At 39.1% G+C, this 26,524-nt stretch overlaps 1 protein-coding gene across 1 annotated transcript; it reads left to right on the top strand.

Moving 5' to 3' along the window:
- The first annotated feature begins 10,520 nt into the window (after positions 1 to 10,520).
- On the top strand, positions 10,521 to 16,719 carry tent5ba (terminal nucleotidyltransferase 5ba). The gene is made up of 2 exons (XM_056763271.1): positions 10,521 to 10,902; positions 14,778 to 16,719. The coding sequence occupies exons 1-2, from the start codon at positions 10,747 to 10,749 to the stop codon at positions 15,801 to 15,803; spliced, it is 1,182 nt and encodes a 393-aa protein (XP_056619249.1). The 5' UTR covers positions 10,521 to 10,746; the 3' UTR covers positions 15,804 to 16,719.
- The last annotated feature ends 9,805 nt before the right edge of the window (positions 16,720 to 26,524 follow it).

Below are 26,524 nucleotides of genomic sequence, written 5' to 3'. Positions count from 1 at the left end.
GATTTCCCTTTTTTCAAAATGAATTTTTTAATTCATATGAGGACCTAAAGCCATGTTGACATGTTATATGAGCTTTGATGAGTGCATGTACCTGAAAGTTAACATTTGAACTGTGTCTTATCTGCAGCTATTGATCATTAGGAAAGCTTTGAGTTATGTGCCTTTCCTCACTAATATTTCATGTAATATAACAACAAGATCTAATCATAAACTTGATTTATGAATGGTGAACAAACACTGTTAGCTTGAGGGCATGGCGCCGTGATTATCGAACTTCCCATGATCTCAAATTTAGCATGATATAGATTTCGTGGCTTTTAGGCAATGCCTCTCTGCTTAAGAATTTGAAAATGGTTTCCATAAAGAGTGCTGAGTGGGAAATACTATAAACCCCGGCGATTGTGTCATCGCAGGAGGGCGAAGTTTCGCCTTACAGTGTGTTCACGTGTCAAAAGAGCACCTCATTAAAACACATGGAGAAGATTAAAAAGGGAATGTATAGGTTTATGGTATTTCCTCACAGCTTCTGTGTTGCTTATCAAATCTTAAAAAAAAACAAGACGCTCGCTCTATAAGTTCTCAAACCAAGTCAGACTGAAAGAAAATACCCATATACGGATGAGCCTTAAGCAACACACCACTTTCTTCTTCCCTCAGATTTAATTTGCTTCACATTTTGCGATGCCCTGCAGGAGGTTGGAAAGCCTTGACTCCATCAGCTGCCTTCGCTAATGAATGGGCCGCATATGTGGGACAAAGGTAAGCCACGGTGTAGAGGGCAACGCTTGTAACAGATTTGTAAATGGCTTCAGCTCAGAGCTTCCTCAAATCGCCCTTCACTCGTAATTGGATCAGTAGCTCGGCAGGTAAAGGATTAGACAGAGCTGGCTAATAGACAGCGAGTTGCATTTACTCACAGTTCTCAGATACATTCTCTTCATGTTGCGGTGCCCATTGGAACTGGATGGTCCCTCGGGCCACGCAGGCATTTATGTCCTGTTTTACCAAACATTTTTTTATTGTAGGTTTAGTTTTTTATTTTAGGCATAAACCGTTCGCTCCTTTATGTTCCAGTGGACCACCCACACACCATCCATTGTACATGCCCACGCTATGTACTGTCCAAGGGTGAAGGTTTTTTTAAGTCAAATAATTGAACTGAGGTTGTTACCCAACTGTGTCTACTGAACATATAGCTGATATAATGCAGGGAGATTCTCTACTTAGATGGGACACTTTCCGGGACTGTGATGCAGTTTAATGCAATATAATTTCCTCTTCATTTTTTAAGCAAAAGTGTCACAAAAGCATGGGCGTGTTGGTGTGAGAACTGTTATACATGTTAAATAAGCTCACATACAGTTACATATGTTTTGGTGTTTTCCAGTGGCTATAAACGCGGCCCATTTAAACTGAATTTTAGCTTGTATCATAAATGTAGGTCAAACATTTAATCTCATCCAGAATAAAAGTTTGTGAATAAATATATCTCTATGTACTGATGATCAACATTTCACCGAGCGAGAAGGGAAAAAGAAGCCCTATTTTATTCTCTTTATGAAAGAAATATGTTCTTGGATGAAGAAGTGTTCATAAATTACTCTGTTCTAGGACCTCAAATTGCTCTGAATCTTTTCAGTCGCTTCTGGTATTCATCAACCATGGCGTCATTGTGCATTGTGCATTGTGATTGAAGGACTTTGGGATTTTATTGAAATGAGTACAATAAAGGGTTTTGGCAATATCGTAAAACAGATAACACTTTAAGCACAAAGTGCTTTGAGATTCTTTGTATAACATTTGAAAGTGCTCTCTGCTAAAAACGTGCAGTGGAAAGTCTTTGGTTAGTTAGGAGGTCAGACTTTATCAGAGCCCTGTAGTCACATGTCTTTTGCAGAAATGCTACCTCTTCAGCAGATTTTTTTTACCATAGCTGGATCACAAACTAATCTGCACTTTTTTTCTCTCCATAGCAAGTGTCAACACAACTGTTGACATTTGTGTAAGTTCTGTGTGAAGGTAAAGAGAGGATGCTGTTCAGTAGCTTATTTGACTTTTATTTAATGCGTTCATGGGAAAGCATAAAATGTTGCATGTTAGAACTCATAAATCTAGCATAGTGACACATTAAACAAACGCTGTTTGCTTCCAAAAACAATCTCCTCGCCGTCATAAACACTGAAGAAATCCCCATAAAACCATCCACCGTTGAAAGGTCGACCTCCACAAGAGCTAATGTTGGAGAGTGGTGTGCAGTCCACCGTGGTGCAATGTGACGTCTCTGTTTGCCTGGTTACTTCTCTCTTAGATTATGGCTGATGACATAAATCCGTTGATAGTATATAAACCGTGACTAATAAATGCGTTTATCATTGAGACAGTGACAAAATGGGTTATGTAACTTGCCAGTGAACGCTAGCTGATAGATCGTCATGAATCTTAATCTTCTGCATTTGTTGGGTATTATTGCTTCGGGTTTGGTACATTTTAATTCACAAAAATCCTACGATGTTGTCTCTCAAAAACATGTTTTTTTGTCACTTCCATAACACATGCATTTTTGTCTCTTTTAAAATAGAAAACTTGTGCAAAGACAGATTTTTATGATGTTTGGTCAACAGGGGTTTAGTGAAATATAATAACAAAAATAACTTTATTTCTATCTAGCGCCTTTAAAGTGGCGCCTCAAGACACTTTACAAACAAACAGAAAACTAAATACACATGAAATCAACGATGTAAAATTAAATCCATCAGAAAAACGCTATCTCCAAAAATATGTTTTTAGATAAGTTTTTTAAATACTTAAAGACTGAGCATCTCTAGGCAAGAGCTACAGTAAGCCACTGTTGTAAATTTCCTTCCTTAAACATATATAAACTTTATTTTTGTGAGTGGATGGCCTGCCACAGAGCCTCTGATTAACAACTTCAAAGGCAATTTTCTCAATATTTTTATTTTTGTGCACTCTCAGATTCCTGAGTTTTATCTCAGACAGATATTGTCCTATTATAACAACTCATACATCAATATTAATCTTATTTATTCAGCTTTCATATTATGTAAAAATCTCAATTTCGTAAAATTGACCCATAAAACAGGTTTTGTTGTCCTGTGTCACATATTAGTGATACACTTTCTGAGCATTTGTATTTCACATTTTTAATGAAAATAACATTCAAAATGCAGGAATTGCATGATTGCTGATCCATCCACCCACCCACTCCACTCATGCTCTTACGCTATGTATATAAATGCATTCAGTGACGTCTGATTCATTCAAGACCAAGGTTGACATGGCAACGTAGATGTCTGAAAAAAAAAAGTGTGTCAGGAGGGCTCATAAACTGACATCACAACATAGTAAACAGATTCTGAGTCAATTCCAGCCTACTCATGTCTTCCTTATTAAATTCATTTAATATTGTTTGAGATTTGTTAAAGAGGTTAGTAAAAATGATCTAAACAACCTTCAGAAGACTAACTGAAGCGAAGGCTTGTGATTTCATGGATAAAACTGCAGTACATAATGTTTGAACACTGCAGGAAAAGGGTTACCCGAATGTGTATACCCCCATGTCTACTCACTAAGCTTTCAAATAGACAAGAAACATTGAAGTTGAAGTTGAGGACTACAGCGTGGCAATACAAGAATAACATCTGAGCCACCTTCAAATGTCCAAACAACTGTTGTGGATCATTGAGGTTTGTCTTGGATCTGTTGTCACTGCTCTTTACTTGTGGTCTCTAAAGATGGGACGCAATGCTTTAAATCATAGTATCTCACTGTTTTCATTGGAAGGTCATGAGCTGTCATTATGGACTAAGAAAAATGTTGGCAGTGGCATCATTTTGCTTTCAGCAGATAAAGTGGCAGCTGTATAAAGATGGATGTGCTCTCTCGTGTATAATCTGTGGAGGGACGTTGAATGCGTGTGACCATCTATAGCATCCCTAAAATATTCATCGGAGCCTTGCTCATGAGAGAGAGATGCAGGTTCAAGAATCTTTCATTCCCTATTATTTTGCACAGCCAGACTGATACGCAACTTCAACAAGTCTGCTTAAATTGTGCTAGAAAATGTACCAGACTGCTTCTTTAGTCTTTTTTATGTCCAAAGGGGACTAAAATAGCAGGATTTCTTAGCGATATGCTATTCACACACTAACCAAAAATAGCTGTGTTGTTTTAGGATTAAGTAGAAATAGTTAGATGCTATTGGTACTTATAAACAGTGGCAGATAACGTTACTATGTGCACCTCGGTATTGTTGTACATTAAACATTATGGAATAATAACAGATTGTAAATCATTATGTTTAAAAAAAATATCAAAATGATAGCAACTTATTGAGAAATTTAAGCCCTCCACTATTACCCCTAACCTCACCTTAAAGCTAAACTTTATGCATAAAAATGTATTTTAGGTTTACATACATTTTATTAAAAAAAGCATTTATGATCTGTTCTGTAATAGACAAAGTAAAAGAGCCTTTTTAGTGAGAGTCTCCGGTGCCAAGTTATACAGACTTTACACCTTCTGTCACTGGAGATGCTGTTAGAAATAGAGTTTTCTTATACTTGTTCTATTCCAATCACAAATTGGTGGGCGGAGCTATCACAAATAGTCTCTGTCAACAAGGCAGGCTATTTGAACACAGTGTAAATAGACACTCCGTAAAATCTTAGCCACCAAATACTTCAATGATCTTAAAGGTGTAATGTGTATTTTTTTATTTTAGAAGGATCTTTTTAGGAGGATCTATTGACAGAAATGCATATAATATACATAACAAAGTGTTCAGAGGAGTATAAATACGTAATGAAGCATTATGTTTTATTACTTTAGTATGAGCTATTTCTCTCTATACGCACCGCGGCTCCCCTTGCATGGAATTCACCTTGTTGTTTCTACAGTAGCCATCAACGGACAAACTTCTCTTTAGAACGCATTTCTGAATTTCGTCGTCATCTTCGGCAAAAAATCTAGAACGTGACTACATCTTAGTTCTTTGTCAGCCACCGTAGTGCTTTGAAAGGGAGGGTTGGAGCGAGCCGTTGGTTGCAATTCGCAACATCACCACTAGATGCCACTACATTTCACTCACTGGACCTTTACGTCTAAACCCGAACAATTTATTATTTAATTTCGGAATGTATTCCACTGTTTCCAGACTGACTGTGCTGCTCCCAGTAAACGCTGAACACTTTTTCACATCTGTAAGACTGAATTCCAATGTGGCAGATGATTCTGGAAAGCAAGTTGAAGCTTTTTGCTGCAGGCGTTGTTTGGGTTTATATTCGGCTCAACTTCGCCCCACATACTAATTCAGGTAGCTGATAGGATTTGCATCTTCACACTGGCTTGTCTGAGCATCAACAGTTTTTTGTTTTGTTCATCTTCGAGAACAGTCTTGAAGGAGTTGCTCTAGATTTGGGACACATGCTGATCTATTCATATTCACAGTGTAGATCACATTTTCAGTCTTTGGCAGAGAAGCACTCCTCCGTATTTAGATACGCCAGCAATGCATGAAATGTTTCCACATGAAGTTTTGGATTCACATAGGCCAGAAAGAGCATTCGGATTAAATAACAGACAGGTTTATTATATTGTTTTCTTAACAGGACAGTATAGTTTACATTGCAGCTGCAATGGAAGTAACAGCTGACAGTTTTTTTGCGTTCTAGAGGATTCCTCTTGTGGTGAAGGGGAAAATTCTGGCTTTAGTATTCAACCATTGCTTCTCTGTTCCGCCTTTGCAGGGACCCAGGAGAAATATAGAATTTCAGACGAGGGCTGGTTTCGTGACTCCTGATATGGTTATGGCTGGGGTTTGCTCCCCAATCTGGGATGTTCCATTCCGGGGATACCCTGAATTTATTCTTAGGTACACCCCCCCCCCCCGACTTTACAAAGGGATCAAATTCCCAAATGCATTTGAATGCAATTGAGATCCATTCAAGAAGCTTTTGAAATTTACTGCAGTTGTAAATGAATCCTGTATATTGAAATTCAAAATATTTTATTTTAGCTAATAAAAATGTCTGTGACAAATAACAATACCAGACTTTGGATGCATTTCATTCATGTGGAATAAAATCCAGTGATATATCGCTGCTGTCCTTCTAACACCTCGTTTCTCCATATTTTGCGATTTTTTTAATCACGCTTTATCTTTGTCATTGGGTTTTGCATTTGTAACCAATACAAAGTATTAAAAAGGGCTTGTCAAGTTTTGACAAAACAATATTTAATCATTTAAAAAATACGTTGTTTTACACTTCGCTGAAAACCAGCAAATTTGGACATCTGAGGTTTCGGAAGACAGCGGCGATATCTAAGCGGTTCTATGTAACACCCTCAAAAATATGCCCTTGAAATAGAAGAAGATGCTTTTAGAGAGTGCCTTTATATGCACAATAATTCACATTTGTGAATATCCACCCAAGCTGTTAGTTTTCCCTGCGACATACAAATTCAGATGCCCTTGCGCAACAACAGGCCTGGCAGTAAATCTGACCCTTGTTCTTAAAAGAGCAACATGCCAAACCTTAGAGCATCCACCCTCTACCTGTAAGTGCCACCAAGCCAAAATTTCTAAGCCATTTCATTAATCCTCAGCTGCTTTACCTTATAATTATGTAGGCAGGCAGCATTACCTGAGAATAGTTACATAAATAAATACATGTATAAAATCTTTGTTAATTAAGTAAAATATTTAGGTGGCACACCTGGCAGTCCATGACGCAAGTCTAAAGCAAACATACAAGTATAAGCTTTTAATCACAAAGGGAGGTCCCTTAAAGAGTTGTGTGTGTTAGATGGACTGTATGAAGATTATAAAGGGTTGGGCTGTTTCTTTTGTCCGTTTGGTTTCACAGAGAATTAGGGTTTTGTGCACATTGACCAGGTATTCAAGACACTTGTGTGATTGTTGCTAAACAGTACTAATGGACTGCTGTTGTGTTTTGGTTGTTCAATTGTTACTGCATGAGACAAGCTCATGTTACTTCGGCTGCGTTTAAGCGTCTGTTTACTTTTTCTTTCGAACAACATCATAGTACCGTAGAAGTCGTTGTGTCAGCGAGAATGCATTTTTTGAATTGCAGATACTGCTAAACTTACATAACACAATCCCAGAAGTTGAACAGCCTCATGGGACTTCCAGATAAGAACTGGTGGATCTCATCAAACATTGACAGGAGAAAAGCCAACAATACAATACAAATGGCCTAGTAACTCCCAAACTTAAAAACAGACTGGTGTTGGCATGAGGAAAGATTGGGATACTTTTTGGAGAAGTCTGCATCAGCATTTTTCTCAGTTGAAATTCTTTTTACGCTGTTAATTGGATTAAAAATATTACAATGTTTAAACATTTTACTGTATGACATTTCCTATAGGTCATAGACTATTTAAAGATCAATTGTGTGGAATTTGGCGGTATCTCCCTTTCGTAGCAGTACGGCAGATGACACAGGACTAAGATGTTAGCACGTTTCCACTTACTTGCTGAAGTAGATAATATATTAAGCAAACGCGTTTTGTAGAGCAGTTTGTCCATTTAGGGCTACCGTAGAAACAACATGGCGAATTCCATGCGAGGGGACCCGTGGTGTATGTAGCCTAGTTAGAAATTGCTCATTCTAAGGTCATAAAAACATAACTCTTCATTATCTAAGGTCTTTAAACACCTCTGAAGATATATTTATGTATATTATATTGCATTCATGTCAATAGATCCTCAAAAAAATTACACATTGGACCTTTAAAGATATACATAACTTTTGTGAGTCTCAAACTTATTCACAGTTTTTCACCTGTGCAGTTTTCTATTGTCATATCCAGACGGTGTACTTTGACAAAATAGAAACACGAGGAAGTACAGTTTCATTTTTTTGCTAAGAACATGACGTATAGCCAAACCTCTCTCTGGATAGCTCTGCCAATGGCAGTATTATGTAACTGAACGTCATAATTATTGCTAATCTGCTTTTTCTGATATATTCTCAAAGTATGACACCAAATTCTATGTGCTCATGATTATTGTGTCAAGTCTTCCTCGTTTTAATTTACGGCCTTATTTTGCATAGGGACATCAGTCTTGTGACATTCTCCAGGGTTTGTGTCATGCTAGTAAATAAGCTGTACATTCTTTTTGTCTTACGTGGACCTTACGCCTGAAATAGCAAAGGTCACGCCGAGACAAAAGCATCCTTGTTTGTCATTTTCTATTTATTACATGCAGCAAGTTTTGATGAACAGTCCTCAACTTGTGGTACACTGCTATATTCCATACATACTGTACACTGCTCTTGTGTCTATGCTTTTAATAGTTGAGTAAGTCAGTGTCAGGAACTAACGACCATGAAAATCTTAATAACAGCAAAATTGAGGTTGTATACCTCATGTGACATGAATTTGTTTGGCCGACCTGTTAATATACTCTAAACCAGCAGTTCTCTCATTCTGTCTGCTTGTTGAACCCATGTTATGTAGCATTTCTACAGGGTGTTATCAAATAGCCTCCACCTACAAGTCTCACATGTCCAAAGGAGGCAGAACTGCAAGCGATGGATTACGAAAAAACAAACAAAAATGGATTAAATATACACTCTCAAGGGTGTGAGACTGCCCCACCTTTCTCATTGTTGACAAATAGTGACGCGTATATTGGTTCTACGGTTTTCATTACCTTTGCCCCTCTGCACTCGTCCGCAGGGCCTGCGATAATGAAAATCTGAATATCAGTTAGGAGACGCCAAAAGAAACATCTACGTTGCTGTAAGACGTGGAGTCAAGTCAAACTGCATAAATTGTTGTTTCGTGTTCGATGTGAATGTTGCTTAACCTCAAATTTTTCTATTTTCAAATTCTATTCTCCATGAATAATAAATGCCTAAGCAATAATCCGAAACTGATAATAATAGCAAATAATAACAGTAGTAAAACCGATACAACCAACAGTCTCCCCGTTGCTTTTGTTTTCCTCCCATTTTAACATTGTGCTGCCTTTCTAAATCATTTCAGTCAAGGGTTATTACCAACAATGCCCTCCTACCTCAAGGCAAGCTATTTTTAGGCCGATGACGCATGCGTCTCATATCACCACCTGCTCAGAACACTGATGAGGGCTTCCTCTTCCACGCTGCCTGGTGACGGGGGATGCTGTTGCCAGGGGAACCAAATCTGGTTGACATCACACGCTGTTAGGACCTCCCCTGTTAAAAACGTATGCGGTTCAGACGTCTGATCACACACACAAATCTGTTATGACTAACCCCCCGCTGTTGTAGCCCCAAAGACCGCTCAACAGCTCGCAAGCTGTGAGTCATCCCATGAAGTGCATAAATGCCACGTTGCAGAGCATCATCCTCTAGCCGCCTCTCTTTTCATCCTTTGTGTAGCCAAATAAATACAATCAGAACAGATGTGTGGATGTCTTTCACAAACTCGACACGAAAACATATACAGTCTGGAATTGATATGCAGATTATCTTTATTACGAATGCATATGAGGTTCAGATTTAGGACAGTCACAGTTGTGATCTCCCCGCGGTAACAATATTTGCATTTTTAACAGTTGACCGTTCCAGCTGTGTTTAATCAGAACTGTAAGTGTGATTTCAACTTCCTGTATGTTGAGTGCTCGTTTCTGATGTTTGGATCCGCGCTTTTTCTGTTTTTATCTCCCATTTGAGATTTAGTATAGGAGAACAAGCGTTTTGTGTTTTCTATACCTGTTTCACCTCGGTTTTCTGACTGCAAATGTTGTACCAGATAGATCCATGATCCTTATCTTAAACTCTTACTCCAGAAGCCAGATCTAAATAAATAAAGCTGTAAATATATCCAAAACGACAACGTTAATGAATTTCTGACCTTCTGATCTGTGACATGTGAATTCCCATAGCCTACATTCATGTCACGTTTCATCGTCTAGGAACTATATCTTTTAGTTCCTTAGTTGGAAAATCTTCAATTTTTGAACTTTTATCTTATTTCCAAAAATAAACAAAAAAATATATATTTTTGAGAAATATTGGACCACCTTACACGTTCTCCTGACCGAGGCAAAAAGCGAAACACATATTTACAGACTGCAACCTTAGTCTACAGGTGTAATATTTACAAAGGCAACAATATGTGTGCTTAAGATGTTCATGAATACATAATTCGTTTTTAATAACTCCATCTGCCATTTAGGAAAAAAATAAATAAAATGCATTTTATAATAGAATGTAAATTCTCAATAGCTTCTAATCAACATTTTATGTTTAAATGAAACATTTGTTTCATCAAATAAATAAACGAAACTTAAACGCGTTTGGTTGTTGTGAGAACCGATTCCTAACGAATGGGCGTGTCCAGCTGTGCGGCTTAAGCCAATGAGTTGTTCACGTCTTCCAAAGAACGTTCTTAATAATTCATGAGCCGACCAATGAGACGCAAGTATGCACATCTCACAGACATAAAAGGCACTTGTGCAGTTCGTTTCCAGCACACTGTATCTTTCGTAACCCGCACGCAGATTGGAAATAGCGAACCGTGAGCGCAGCTGGATGATTTAAAGAACATTTCCAATATAGTCGATAACAAGAGCTTTGGCAAAAATAACACTTCTGCTCAGGACCTCCATCTGAAAATATATCCACGCGAGTGTTGAAAAGGCAGTGTTATCTCTCGGAGTAAATCACAAGTTTTTGCTTTTCTCTGTACAACTCGGTTGTTCTTTCCATCGCCATGTCCTCCGGTGATGTGTCAGAGCAGTGTCGGCGGTTTTGCGTGCTATCTTGGGAGCAGGTACAACGTTTGGACTCTATTCTTGGCGAGACGGTTCCCGTTCACGGACGTGGAAACTTCCCGACTCTTTCGGTACAGCCGCGACAGATCGTTCAGGTAACTATGAAGCGAACGTCTCATTTTTTAGTCTCGCATATTAACATCAATAAAAGCTCTTTTGTTTTTTACGTTTGTATAATTTGAACACGAATAATCACTTTCCTGTGTGCTTTTACATTATCAATTGTCGTATTGGCTCGGCTCGTAGTGCATTACGTCGGCAACGCAAAGGTCATGGGTTCAATCCCGCGGACCGAAAAGAGATACAAATGTGACTTGAACGCGCATTGTCATGCAAATTATTCACGCAACTTTGTTTCTGCGTTCGTTGCCAACTATAAATCAACCAACATCGATGATTGTATTATTCCGTAAATGATCACATTTTGTAACATTTGTGTAACGTGAATGCACAAGTATGGCGCAGAAACCCCAAACATTTATTGCGTAAGTTTCAGGACATCCAAATGTAAAAGGAAAAATGTGGTTGGGTTGTTTGATTTTTATCCGCATTCACCAGAATCAACGAAACATTATCAGGCTTTGGCTCTCGCGCAGGTCCCAGAAAACTGTACGAGCGCATTTACGCCACGTTAACGACGTTCTCACGATTGCCGCACCGGGTTGAGTCACGACCGATCCTAATCCCATGCAACGCAACACTGCGCGATTCCCCACAGCCCAGTGATGACCACAGTCTGCGCTCTCTTCATGAAAAGAATAGTTGTTCTCATACACAAGCACCGAGTTTGCATCTACATGCAAGCAGATATTGATCTTTTCTCCAGATGACTTCCTTTACAGCTTCCCATTTCGCCCAACAAGAGAGGGTCTGTTTGAAATGTTTTATGAAAAATGCTCATGAAGGAGATTCAGCACTTCATGTGTCATCTGGCAGCACTGCGTGAGATCATGGCAGGGAAAGAGAAGTTGTTTTTAACTGTTGCAGAGTTTCATTCCAGCGCTCTGAAATACTGTAAATGCTTTACACGGTGGCATACAACGAAGACACTAAAAATAACTAGATGGTTCTGGAACCTATTTCCCTGCGCTCTTGACCCTAAAGTGTCCGGTTATTTTGGACAGTCATGAATACTCAAGGTTTTGACCATCTCTGTTTCATTATAGGCCATCTGCTTGAAGGGATTAAGTTTCAGTAATAACGGGTTGCCTATTATTTTTAATGGCAAACCTGTAAAAAAACAAACTTTGTTTTATTAGTCAACCTTGACTGCCCATTAAACGTTTTTCTAACATTATGATTTTCAAGGCACCATCTAATCACTTGGACTTTGTGTCTGTTTTGACAATCAAACGGTGTCATCGTTGCTGAGCTTTTGGCCGTGATGTACAATTAAACCATAAAACCTTGCATTTGAATGCAATCGAGAATCTGACTCAGCATGGCTGGGACTTTTCTACATGCAGGTTTCCCTGTTGTTAAGAATTGTCATGTGATTTAGACAAAATCTATAACTCAAAACATTGGACTGTTCCTGCGTGTTTTAAAGCACAACTTCGATGAAATGCCGGTTTCTCCTAGATATCTTTTTTGGTCCAGATCACTTTCAGTCTATTGTAATACAATGCTAATGTGTTCGGAGCTTGGAGCACGTCAGCGATTCTTTACAGATTGCATTATATTTCAAGGGTGCCCAATTTTGTTCCTGGAAGCCGGGTGTCCTGCAGCGTTTAGCTCCAGCTTCAATCAAACACACCTGCTTGTGATTTTCAAGTCGTCTTTAAGACCTTGATTGGCTGTTTCAGGTGTTTTTAATTACGTTTCGGCCTCAATTTAAGAAAACAGAAGTGGGATTGGACACCCCGGTGAATTAAATTAATATTTTCTCGGTGTTAAAGAGATAGTTGACTCAAGAATACAAATTCTGTCATTATTTACTCGCCCTGAAGTTGTTGCAAATCTGTATCAATTTCATATATTTTGAAGAATGTGCGTAACCAATCAGTTCTGGGGCACTGTTGACCACCATAGTAGTTTTTCTTCCTGCTATGGTTAGTCAATAGTGCCGCAGAACTGTTTGGTTACAAACATTCTTCCAAATATTTTTGTGTTCAGCATTATGTTTTGAAACTTCTGGGTGAGTATATGATGCATTTTTTTTTTAGTGCTGGTCCCAAAAAAGTTTTGGAGCTTCAATGCTTCGGTAATAATCATCACCAAAGTTTGGGAGGGAGGGGGCTGAACATATGCTTCTCTCTAATAAAGGCAGGAATCTCTGTGTCTGTCTGTCTGTTTGCACTTTATTTTGTGGGGAACCCTTCATTCAATCGACTTCACGTGGACCCAAGGGAGTGCAGTGTCGCATTTAGGTGCAATATGGTCACGTGACTAGTTCAGAATGATATAACTATTAATAAGCTCCGCGCCTCCAATTAAAATAGTTTTGTTTTGTTTTTTGTCAAATGTCAAATTTTATTTAGTTTAGTTTCTGTATAAAGTTAATTTAGAAAAATGTTTGCGCTGGAGTGCGGCTTTAAATGCGTATATTCCGGTGCAGCCCTAGAATTTAAATTTTGGGTGAACTATTCCTTTAAAAAAATCTTAAAAATATGATCTGTTCTCCGTGTTATGTACTGTAGATATGAAATATACTGTGTAATGATTATTAACTAATTCAGTAATACCCTTTTGGGGTTTGATAATTGCATATTGTGATTTCCATATCACTGCAAATTTTATGTGCCCTAAATATGAAAATTAAAGGCTTGTTGACAAACACCGATAACTACACCTACATATGATAACTGTTTATTTTAGCTTGTTCATTGCAGTCTCAAACTTTAAATGCACAAGCCTTTTAAATCATAATGGATGTTGTTTTATCGTTCATCACCTGAAAATGAAAATTTGAATGGGTTCCTAACAACATTGTTCCTCTTTATAGTTTTTGGTATAGATCCGCCTTGGACCCCACTGTTCTCTTTAAAACCGTCTGCAATAGTAAAAGATATTGTCTTTGGTGTGAACTGACGTTAAACGTTTAAAATATTGCTTTCACCTTTCTTACCTTACTGGCAATATATCCATACTGTGCTAAATCTTCCTTCACAACGGGATTCAAGGATGCGCGCAGGGTATTATTTCACCGCTTGCACTAGGTCAGTTGCTGCAGTCTGACCTATAATGTAAAAATAGGAAGCTAATGATTTGATTGACAGAAGGGAAAGTAGGTGCACTGATTGAAACTAATCCGACGGAGCTATGGAAAATGAAGGTTACGTGCGTTCATGATGGATACAGCGAGTTTGATCTAAGCACATTTTAATCTTCTAATGGTTGCATTAACGCGCTTGCATGCAAAACGTTTGGAATGTAGTTCCGTGTGTTGTTATGTGAGCTTTTTGTATGGCTCTAACCAGAACATGTACATTTAAAAAGTAACTTGGGTGTGGTGTAATGGCAGCGTGCAGCAGATGTTTCCCATACTTCCAAGTGACAGTTCACGCCAAATTCTGTCAAACCTACCTGTTTGACTTTCTTTCTACTGCAGAACACAAAATAAGATATTTTGAAGAATGTTTGTAACCGAACACCAACGGTACCCATTGACTTGCATTGGTTTTGTGTCCATACGACAGAAGCGAATGGGTACCATCACTGTTTGGTTACCAACATTCTTCAGAATATCTTCTTTTGTGTTCTGCAGAAGAAATAAAGTCATAGAGCTTTGAAAATGTCAAGAGGGTGAGTAAACGATGACAGAATTTCCTTTTTTGAGTGAACCATCACGTGTAATGTATGAGCAGTAAAGTTCTTTTGAGTTAATATGCAAGTAGTCATCATTAAGAAGTTATTAATGGATTAGCAAAGTCAAATGCAGAGGAACATGTGACCATCTATCAAAGCTTCATTTTCGATAAAAAAAAACGTCTTTCACATCTTGATATCTAAACTTGACCTGTTTCCCTAGGTGGTTCGAGCACGTTTGGAGGAGCGAGGCATCACCGTTCGGGACGTGAGGTTGAACGGCTCAGCTGCCAGTCACGTTCTGCACCAGGACACTGGCCTTGGGTACAAGGATTTGGACCTGATATTTGGTGTTTCACTGTCTGACGATCAAGCCTTCCGCGTGGTTAAAGACGTGGTTCTCGACAGCCTGCTGGACTTCCTACCAGAAGGTGTCAGCAAGGAGAGGATCTCACCACTTACTTTGAAAGAGGCCTACGTGCAAAAGCTGGTGAAGGTCTGCAACGACACGGACCGCTGGAGTCTCATCTCACTCTCCAACAACACCGGGAAGAACGTGGAGCTCAAGTTCGTGGACTCCCTGAGGCGCCAGTTCGAGTTCAGCGTTGACTCTTTTCAGATCGTTTTGGACTCTCTGCTTCTGTTTGACCGTTGTTCAGAGACACCCATGTCCGAATGCTTCCACCCGACGGTGTTGGGAGAAAGCATGTACCAGGACTTCGAAGAAGCTCTCGGCCATTTGTGCAACAAGGTCATCGCCACGCGTAACCCGGAGGAGATCCGGGGCGGCGGACTTTTAAAATATTGCCACCTGCGGGTGCGAGGGTTTCAGCCCACCTCCGAATCGGAGATGAAATTGCTCCAGCGGTACATGTGCTCTCGGTTCTTCATTGACTTCCCAGACATAGTCGAACAGCAGAGAAAGCTGGAGGCTTATCTGCAGAATCACTTCGCCGGAATGGAACACAAACGTTACGACTGTCTGGTCACGTTGCACCACGTGGTCAACGAAAGTACGGTGTGCTTAATGGGACACGAAAGGCGGCAAACGTTGAATCTTATCTCGATGCTAGCACTCAGGGTGCTGGCTGAACAAAACGCCATCCCTACGGTCACCAACGTCACTTGCTATTACCAGCCGGCCCCTTATGTGCGAGACATCAACTTCAGTAACTACTACATAGCTCGTGTGCAGCCGCTGGTGCACACCTGCAGTAATTCATACCCAACGTGGCTGCCCTGTAACTGACCCAGAGATCCTCTGTTAGAGAGAGATACACATCAACTTCCCATGTGGTGAAGTCGATATGCAAGCAAGTGAATACCATCGGGCGCCACAAGGGCTTGTGGGCCCCCCGGCTAATTTGTACTTGGGCCCCAAGGTCCCACCCCTTAATTATCTTTTTTTGTGCTGGGCCCCCTGTGTGACCACGGCCCTTAGAATCCTCTTAATCCTCCCCCTTCATGGCGCCCATCAATACCATGCATGAAGTCACTGTTTTTAAAAACTTTTTGGTACAGGAGTTTCTGAAACGATGGCAAAATTTCTAAATGTGACATATATTGAATGACTATTCACTGCTGTATGTCTGATTTGAGCCGATCCTTGCAATCGTAACTTGTTTTGCAAAGCGTTTGAGGGTTTTTCAATCTCTTTTCATATGTAGCAGAACTATTGTATTGGGATTGAACGTTTTCTTTTTGTTTTGTAAATGCATCATAGCTTCAGTCAATGGCTCAGTGGATGTGAAAATGGGAAGAGAAGGCTGAGTTCTGGAGGAAAGTCTTTGTGAACCTAAATATGTATTCTCTTTTTTGCCAGACTGTGGTTTCAATCAACCTCTTTTTTGCTTTTTGGTTGTTTAAAGGACCAAAGATATTTTATTTTCGTCATTCAGAAAGGAATGTTTGCTGTTGTAATTCCAAGTGCCTAAAAACATTGTACAAAAAGTTGAGACCTGTGTTCTCTACGCAAGATTTTTTTTCTGTCTCCTAGTTGATTGTAAATCTCTATTTTCAGGGATGGAGGCATGTGTATTTCCATGTGATTAAAAAAAAAAAACCACAAAACTCATCTTTCTGGACATCTTTTACATAATAAAGCGGTTGTGATCTAATTTAAGCAAGCATGTTCATAAAATAATAAATATTAATATTTAAAGGTATACTTATCTATTTATAGGCCTTTGTGTGCCTGTGGAAATGCAATTAGAAAGATTTTCTATAACTGAGTGTTTATGAAATGGAGTGGTTGTGAAATGGCGAGTTGATGTGGCCTGAATATGCGCCGACACTTAATCTAAGGAAATTGATCCATTACAGTTCCAGGCCATGAACCATTAGGATCCTTTCTAAAGCACAATGGCCCCTCTTTTTAGTGTGACACTAAAGTTAACAGACAAAAGCTTTTTTGTCAACCCACCCTTGCTGCCCTTGGAGACTGAATCATATTTCTTTGAATAATCCCATATAGATTACTTTGTTTTTGTAAACATCAACCAATTTGTATCGCAAAACAAGGTGTTCGAGCTAGAGACGTAAAAAAACATTGTTGAAGATTATCAAAAAACTGGATCAAAAAAAAAATCTGCAATAGGTTCACATGAATTTGCTAAATGAACAATAAGCAGTTAGAATCGTTTAAGAATTTTTACTTTAAAATATTTCTTTCCAATTTTCTCAACTCTTCAAAATAAAAGGGCTTGTAAGGTTTTTCCCAGTGATGCCATAGAATAACCATTTTTGGTTCCACAAAGAACCATTCAGTAAAAGGAAAATCTCTTTATAATCTGTATTAACTTTTCTCGCCACAAAGTACCTTCTGTGAAACGGAAAGGTTCTTTGGATGTTAAAGGTTACCATATGGAACCAAAAAGGCTTTTCTACGGCATCGTGAAACACCTATATTTCTAAGAGTGTCCGTGTATTAGGATAAATGACTATCATTTTTTTTTTTACCATGATGGTAATCAACGCTTCCTCAGAAATGCCAGTTGCTGACATTCTTCCAAATATCTTTCCTTGTGTTCAGCCCAACAAAGAAATGTATATAGGTTTTCTACAACTAGACAGTGGGTAATTCATGACAAAATGTTTGTTTTTAAGTGAACTATCCCTTTTAATCTTGGTTAGTCACAAAAACGTACTTGCAGACATGAGTGATGGACACCCAAATTAAAAAGTGTGTCCAGAACACCACGTCTCAGTTTTTCCGTTTACTTTAAACTGCCCTATAAAGTTACTTTGCAGTTCAGTGTGTTTTAGTTATTCTCTTTGGTCTCAAATTAGATGAGATTTTTGTCCAGGTAAATAAAACTCACGGAGACACGCTAGAGTTATGTTGTCTAGCGTCTTGGTAATAGCACGTGGCCTATACAAAGGAGACAATGGTCTGAATACTTTTGCGCACAGTGGAAACCTAAGGGTGGTTGTACAACAACAAACTCTCTATTTCACACATAATTTATCACTTGGTAAATATATTAAGCTTTTCATTAAAACCAAGAGTGAAAAAAGCACCAAATTTTACTTTTATTTCATAAAAACATGTTTGACATGACAACTCACGAAACTCAGTCTTAAGTTTGACGTTGGTTTATGAGCATTGAGTTTACTTTCAAGAAGATGCGAATATGAAACTGGCCGGTGAGAACTGTGAACCCTATAGCTGACCTCCAACTGCAATTTATGCTTTCATCCAAAGCAGCTTATAGTTCATGCATTCCATGGAAACTGAATCCTTGGTCTTGGTAGCCCCACGCTTTATCATGCTGTAGCTTTTTATGCAAAGAGCTCGCTGTCTCACTCCATATTTAAGCTGTGACCAGTGTCTTGACAACATAGATATATTTTAATACCACAGAAGAGGCATAAATCATTTTCTTAAGGGGCCTTTTATTTGGTTTTCGTAAAACTCTGCAATAAGTGTCTATCAGTGTCTCTCCAGGAAGGTCATGAGCACATATTTCATGGCAGTATGTCAACGCAAAGGAACTTTCCTTTCATATTTACCTCATTCTATTCACACAATTCCAAAAGAACAAGCTGTCATGTGTCTTAAATAATTCAAATAACTGGGATATAATATTCCACATATTCCCTCGTCTTGGTTTTCACATTATTAGAGGATATAAATAGACTTGCATAGTTACTCAGAACACTAAGAAACCTTAAGGAAAAACACACTGTGCAATGTCCCTGCCCATTGCAAATAGTGTCATTTGTGAAATTTACCCTGTCAGACAGCGGTTTTGAAACTACAATGACGTAGTGTTATTTAATTCCGTGGGATGTGGGAAACAGGGACATGCCGGTACACGTATAGACATGTCTGTCCTGTTTTAGGCAAGAAGCGACAAGCTATGACATTTGTTTGGCCTGTGATGTAATCTGTTATCTACACCTGTTATCTGTAAAAATGTTTTATGTCGCTATAATCCCCACGTTTAACGTCATCAAATTGAACTTTAGAAGCTTTTGAAAATGTACTGAATAATAACATCACAATGAATGGAGCATTGCATGTATGTGAAACTCGAAACCAGTAACTTAATACATTGTTTGCAAATTGTGGAAAACACCTTGGGTGCTCGCACGACAATACCAGTTCATACTATGGAAATGGCAATTTGTCTATGCGATGTTGCTAGATATATTACACACTGAGAAATGTATTTCTCTCAAAAGTGTGTGCCATGTGTATGAAAGGAAAACTTTCACGGAAATATAAATATGATGTTTAATATTTTGGGGAGGCTGGGAAATATTTCTCTGCTCTCCAAGCCAATAACATCCATGAATCAGACCGGTCTGTCTTGTTTCCCCTCCAACAATGGCGGTCCTTGTCTTCATTCATGATTCACTTTGCCAAAATACTGACCAGACAGTGTGACACTAGACAAGTGCAATATTAAATATTTAGATAATTATGTAAATGGTGTACATAAATGTGACCGAGTGTAGCATTTTTGTAGCATTTTTGTCCAAGTAAATAAAACTCACGGAGACAAGTTAGAGTTATGTTGTCTAGAAATTTTCTAATAGCATGTGGCCTAAGGGTTCTCTATGTCACACATAATTTAACACATTGTAAATATATTTAGTTTTTCTTTAAAACCAATAGTGAAACAAGCAGCAAATGATACTTTTAGTTCACCAAAACATATTTGACATTTTTCATCATGACAACTCACGAAACCGGTGTCTCAGGTTTGAGCATTGTGAGCATTGATCATATTCGTTTCAAGAAGATGCGATTATGAAACTGGCCGGTGAGAACCGGGACCCAGAACAGTCAGAATACTGACCAGACAGTGTGACACTAATAAGTGCAATATTAAATGTTTATATAATTATGTAAACGGTATTCATAAATGTGACCGAGTGTAGCTTTTGGAACAGATGCAAATTAGTAATAATTCCATTTCAATTGGACAGTCAGAGTTCTTCATTATAGATAATATTTGTGATCTTGTAATTTGACAGCGCATCTCATTATTGGATTATGATCTAAATATGTAAGATCTGAAAAATAAAAAGTTGATTTTAAGGTGCGTGACACACACAAATGACTTTTAATAAAGCATTTAATTTTTGTCTGGGACATTGAAAACTGTCTGACATGAATGACACACAAATAAGCATAATTATCGCCATTAATGAGGAAATTAAAGTATAACTTTTCTAAAACATTCAGGATCAGCTGCAGGCAATGCAAACCATTTATTAAAAAGATCACAAGGCGTCAACAAGAAACATTTAGAACAAGTGTTGAGTGTCAGAGAAACAACACAGTCCACCCGGAAAGTCAAGACAGAAATGTGTAACATGTGCACCTAAGCCTCAAGCAAGAAAGAGAAAGTTGTCACATGTTTTCTCATTTTAAACAGGACAGACAGAAGAAAAGAAAAATGAATAGGGCAAGCCTCTTTTCAATAGGCCGAAACCAAATATTGGTGTCATATTCTTGCAAAAAATGTACTAAAGTTGTAACCTGAAGATGCATGAAAGGTAGGTCACTTATTATGATGCGCTCTGAGACTCCAGGAATAAACTACTTGTTTAGGTTTAAGTATAGGTTTGTTTTTTTTCATTTTAAAGTTCTAATATTACTGCTGTCCCATTTTTAGTGTCTCTCAGGTCTTTAGTTTTTAAGCCATAATGACATTTCTACGCAACATTGCGGGCATATAAAATCTAATGTCTGTCATTGCTTACCACATGTGCTGCGTATATAATAGATGTTAAAAGATTTACTGTTCACAGGAGGTCTGGTGATCTGCATGTGTGTTTGTGCATGTGTGGTCGAAATGTGTGCGAGCAAATTGATGAGGATAGAAAGCTCTTGATAGGCTCCAATGGATCTGGTCTGGCAGAGGCCGATACAGGTCATAAAGCACAGACGATGAAACCTCCGGCAGTGCGGCCCAACTTTCAAAACTCCCACCGTCAGCACAGCGAGTTTATCTGCTGAGCAACTGCTATTAGATCATAGCAGGTTTACTGAACAAAACAAGGGGAGAAATATATATAGACTTGGTGGGTCAACCATTTTTGACACATGCTAACGTGATTTGCCATTGGTTTACCTCCTGGGATTTGAAAACTATTTTTTATGAGAGGGATAATTTGTATTAATTTCTACAGTATGATCGTATTAAAAAAGACGATTAAATAAGCAACACTGAGGCTCCACCCCTAAACCAAACCATCAGTGGCTTGAAAGCAGATTTTAATTAAAAAATATGAATAATGAATTCATGCTCAAAATAAAAATTACAATGAGATTGTGTTGGCACAGCATATTTTATAGTTAGTATCCCCATAAGTGAGAGTTTTGCTAACCTTAAAGAATAGTTCACCTTAAATTGAAAATTCTGTCATTATTTTCTCAACCTCTTGAGAGAAACTTGTATGACTGTCTTCTGCAGAACACAAAAGAAGACATTTTGAGAGACATTGGTAATCGAACAACTGCGGTACCCCTTATTGTATAGACAAAAAACTGTTAACAGGTTAAAGCGGCCCTGCAATGATGTCTCATGCATTCTGACTTATTTACAATGTTAAACATGCTCTCTTCTCATGCTTAACATGGTCAACTTGTCAAAAAACGAGTTGAGCGTATTTCGTGGTATGTCTGTGCTCGATACACTCCCCCAGTGATCGTACAGGTTTTGCAAAGTTTTTTCGAACATATAAAACTGTTTTGTAACAACTTTTCTAGTCCCTGATTGGACAATTCTCCCGGAAAAGTACGCAGCACGGCCCAGGAGAGCAGGAGAAGGAGTATGCGCAGATGTCACTTTCACTTGTAAGCAGGAGAGAGAGAGAGCATATGTTCGCCAAGATCAGGTGTTTGTTTGTTCACTGCGTTTGGGTGATGAATGTTATATAAACTGTGGATATAACGCTGGATTTGGAGAAAACTGATATATGGGGCCGTCCCAGCGCTAAAAGATGCCGGACATGAAGCGAATGCGGTGAGTGAAACGGATGTCTGTGTTTTTTTGACAATGGGTGCGCACCTGCTTTGGTTCAGCCTCCCCCCTACACGTGCCGTATGTTTTCGGAAACAATCGTACAGCTGTATCTATCTTTTATAAATGTGATCAAGCTAAATACTCTTCGGAGATGCGAAGTATGCAATACTACTCTATAGGTACTAAAGATTAATATGAGATTGGCAGAAACCCTGTGTGTTACGCCCGCTTTAATAAGTAGGCATTGCCAATGTACAGTTACCAACATTCTTCAAGTATCTTCTACAATACAAGTTTAAAAATGACAAGAGTATGAGTAAATGACAGAATTTTCATTTTTTAGTAAACTGTCCTTTAAAATTAATGTAAAACCCTGAGCACAGGCACCCAGCATAGCAAGATTCCCATTTGACCCTCCAACATATTGAACGACCGTGACCTATCGCAAACACCAATGTGTCCTGCAGCCTTTGAGTCTTTGCAGAGAGACCGTGCCAATGGTGCTTTTCTAGAGCCATGTGAGCACACAGCTGTCCAAAAGACCAGATGTAGTCTGACTACAGTAGGTGTTTTTAATTAAACTGTTTTGCTAGTCACATGACTGTAATAAAGTGACCTCATTCTGTGGAAGTTAAAGGCTAACACATGCTCCTGCTGCTCTCCATCACAGGGCTGACCTGGTGGGCCTGCAAAAGCTAACATGCACCAGCCCTCTCCGGCTTTTTTGGACCCTAACCCCTTGGCCTTTCATTTCAGATCCTTGGGCTCTCGTGTAAAAGAAAATACTTCAAAGGAAACCTTAAAATCTCAGCAGAGGCCGAGTATGTTTAGTTCAGGAGCATATTCATTAAAACTGGGGCTTCATGTGTCACGATGTAGCGCTGGTGGCGTGGAGTTGGCAGTATTATGAAGTTTCTACAAGGAGGAAATTGCGTGCGTGTGCGACGGTAGCGTGATGTCACGACGAATGATGGAGTGTGCGAGGAAATGCCAGCGGGCTGGACTGTGGATGTGGAATCCTCATGTGAAAAGGGGTTGCGGGCCTCTAAGCTCAGCGTTGCTAGGACTCAGAATAGCTCACCAGGGAGAGATCCGATCTGTTATTCCACTTCAGTCACAAGCGCTATGATTCCGGCTACTGCTGGATGGGTAAATGTTCCTGAGGAAAAATGAGCGAGATTTACAGGGGAGAGAGAATAAAGGAGAGAATGTCAACCCATCGATGTTCCTTTCCCAGAGGGGAACTGGAGCTCTACATTCCTCGCATTGCAGCACGCTGACAAACAATCCCAACTTTATCCCCAGCACGCGGGGCAGCTGAATGGCAGTAGTGTCTGGGACGCAGGCCTCTGGAGTTTTTGCACGGGGGGAGGGCAGTGCCGCCCAGACCGAGCTCTACTGCCCCACCGCACTTCCTCACTCCCAAACCAAACACAGGCCTGGCTTAGGTGCTACTGTCGGCCAGAGCGGACACCATGCAGTCAGAGACGTGCTGGCAGAAAATGGGCCGTCAGGAGCCAAGGGCCAGCGCTCCCTTACTTCTCCTGCATATGCATTCAAACTTTTTTCAAAACACTTATATATTTAGTAGTAGTATAAATAAGGCTGTTTGGGATCTTTTAACAGGAAGCAGGTTTTTTTGTGTTTACTGATTTGCATAGATACACATTTCGTGTGAATGAGCCAGTGTTGTATTTTCTGGGTTCATGTCTTTCGTGAAAGCTACATGGGCAGCCGTCGAGGACTTGGCAGTCTTAAAGGTTAAAAGCAACCAGGTTATTTGCCGTCCGACTTAACATCCTGAGAAACGGAGCTTCATTTAAACTGAACCCATCCCTTTGAGCAGGCCAAGACGGACTGAATGAGCTCACTGTCATAACAGCTGCTGATAAATATGAAAGGTGATCTGAGTTTTGGATTTGATGTTTTTTTCCTTCTGAAAAGGCCGTAAAAAGAAAAATGATGACAAGTGGCGTGGGCCAACGTTAGAGAGAAAGCATCCCTCGCGGTCTTAATTCCTTAGTGGAAATAGTATTCGACAAAATCCAAACAGCTTACTTTGTATACACCGCTGCTGATGATGCTTTGAGCGTCCATATTTACAATACACACTCTTTCCACCCCCAAGCTTCTCAAGGCCAGATGAGAGCTGTAGGGCCAGATGTTCTCAGGCGGTCGGGTTAGAGAGATGCTCCTTCGGTCATCGTCTCGCCCCACATGTGTGAAGTCTGCGGGAGGAATCAGCCTCGGGTGTTATCGCGGGCTGATCGAGCCAAGTGTGTCCCTGCAGTGTGTTGAGGGAGACGCAAGGCTGTCTGTGGGGCTGTGATCTCAGACGTTCTCTGTTCCCAGCACAGCCAATCGAGATCAAGGTCACAGATCATCCCACTGTCTGACCAACAGAGTGCCATTGTCTAACGTTCCTTTGTGGTGTTTTCAAGCGAAGGACTTTATAAAAAGTTCTGGAGGAGAATGCTTTCACCCTCCCTGCTAAACAAAGTAAACACAACCTCGGGAACTTCTATAAATAACAACGCAGTAAGCCCACATTAAATTGTTTCAAAGCACACATAATTCAACAACATCCGCCCTTTTCACAGTAAAACCATTTTATGGGAACGCTGGAACGCGGAGGCTTACGTGCAGAGCGTAATAAATGTAATTTAGGAATAAATCAGAAATAGAAAATTGTTCATCTTTCTAGTTGTAGGCACATTTTGTTTTAGAAGAACGTTACTCTATACTGCACAGTATGAAAGCTTGTTCTGATTTTTTCACTCTGTAGGACTTTAAATTTGTAACTATTTTTGACCCTGGATCACAAAACCAGTCTTAAGTAGCACGGGAACGTTTTAAGTAATAGACAAAAATACATTGGACGGGTCAAAATGATCGATTTTTCTTTTATGCCAAAAATCATAATGACATTAAGTACAGATCATGTTCCATGAAGATATTTTGTAAATGTCCTTCCTTGCATATATTAAAACTTAATTTTTGTGTGTGGATGGCTTGCCACAATGGCCTGATTAACAACTTCAAAGGCAATTTTCTCAATATTTAGATTTTTTTGCACTCTCGGATTCTGAGTAAACGGTTGTATCTCCGCCAGATATTGTCCTATTCTAACAACTCATACATCAATATAAATCTTATTTACTCAGCTTTCATATTATGTAAAAATCTCAGTTTTGAAAAATTGACCCATAAGACTGGTTTTGTTTTCCAGGGTCACATTTGTTCAGTGCATCCGTCGTTTCTCTCATCCCATTATTTTAGTTTGCTATTTTCTAGAAAGTTACTCCAACAGACTTATCGTATACTGTCGGGAGTACATTATTTCAATTAAAGCTCAAAATTAAAGCAAATTTAAAGGGTTGTTTGGAAATTATGCACTCTGCATTTTAACCCATGAATGTTCAAATAATTTTACCTTAGTTCAGTTATTTTCATATCAAGTGTTTATGCAACCACAGTGTATGTTATAGTTCATTCTGTTTTTCTGGATCATCAGTGTGGCTGACCGTTAGGACATGTAGGCAACAAAATAATAATTACTAGGAGACATCGCTCATTAAAACTGAAGCTCCAGTGACTGGGGGGAGATTTGGATTTGGCTTCAGAGAAACTCTGTGGAGATCCCATTTCCTTGTTTCTCAGAAGTTGCCAAAGAGGGCTGCTGGGAAGCATAGCGTTCTTGGTCCTTGATCAGGGTTGAAAAAATATACAGGCACCCCAATGGCATCGCACTCTTTCCTTCAGCTCGACTTCTTTGGAAACGTTTCTTTGGTTATTTCACACGTGTCTGCTACTTTATGGTATTGGTTTACAGAGGGGGCCGGCATCGAGCACAAAGTACATAAAGCATTTCTCATATTTCAGCATTAGCCTAGGCTCTCTTTACATGAATTGGGGTGTTTATTCATTCTCCACATCCATCAGAATTTCATCCTGATCCTGATCAAATCAGATTTTAATCTTGTGGGTCTTAAAGAGGCCAGATGGAATGGGATTCTTTCTTGTGAGCAAAAAGCTGTTTTTCAATTGTTTGGTCGGATTCCAGGGAATGTTGTACTTTCTATTTTAAGATACTTTTATTCATATTTTGATTGGATGATGTTTTGTTTTGCTGGAAGATGTGCCAGATTCCCAAGGTTACAACTGAAGAATATTTCCAGTCTTGTAGCATGTGATAATTTATGAGGAGTGTCTGTTTTAGCAGCCTGTGTTACTTTTTCAATGTCATAATTATTTCTCGTATACCAGTCTAGGTACAAAGACATTGATAAGCAAGTCAACCGAAACTTTGAAGGAGTTTCCATATATGCTGGCCTCTTATTGGCTGCTTTTTACTCGTTAATTGTAAATAATCTATTTAAAAATATTTTTGTTTGTAAAAATGGTTATTTTGTCCAGAAAATACATTTTAAACATTGAAACATTCATATTCAAATATTTTTTACATCACAAGAACCGTTTTTGTCAAGAC

The sequence above is a fragment of the Triplophysa dalaica genome, chromosome 12, assembly GCF_015846415.1.
Source record: "Triplophysa dalaica isolate WHDGS20190420 chromosome 12, ASM1584641v1, whole genome shotgun sequence".
Classification (NCBI taxonomy): domain Eukaryota; kingdom Metazoa; phylum Chordata; class Actinopteri; order Cypriniformes; family Nemacheilidae; genus Triplophysa; species Triplophysa dalaica.
The sequence above is the reverse complement of the archived record's forward strand: the minus strand, read 5'-3'. Positions and strand labels throughout refer to the sequence as shown.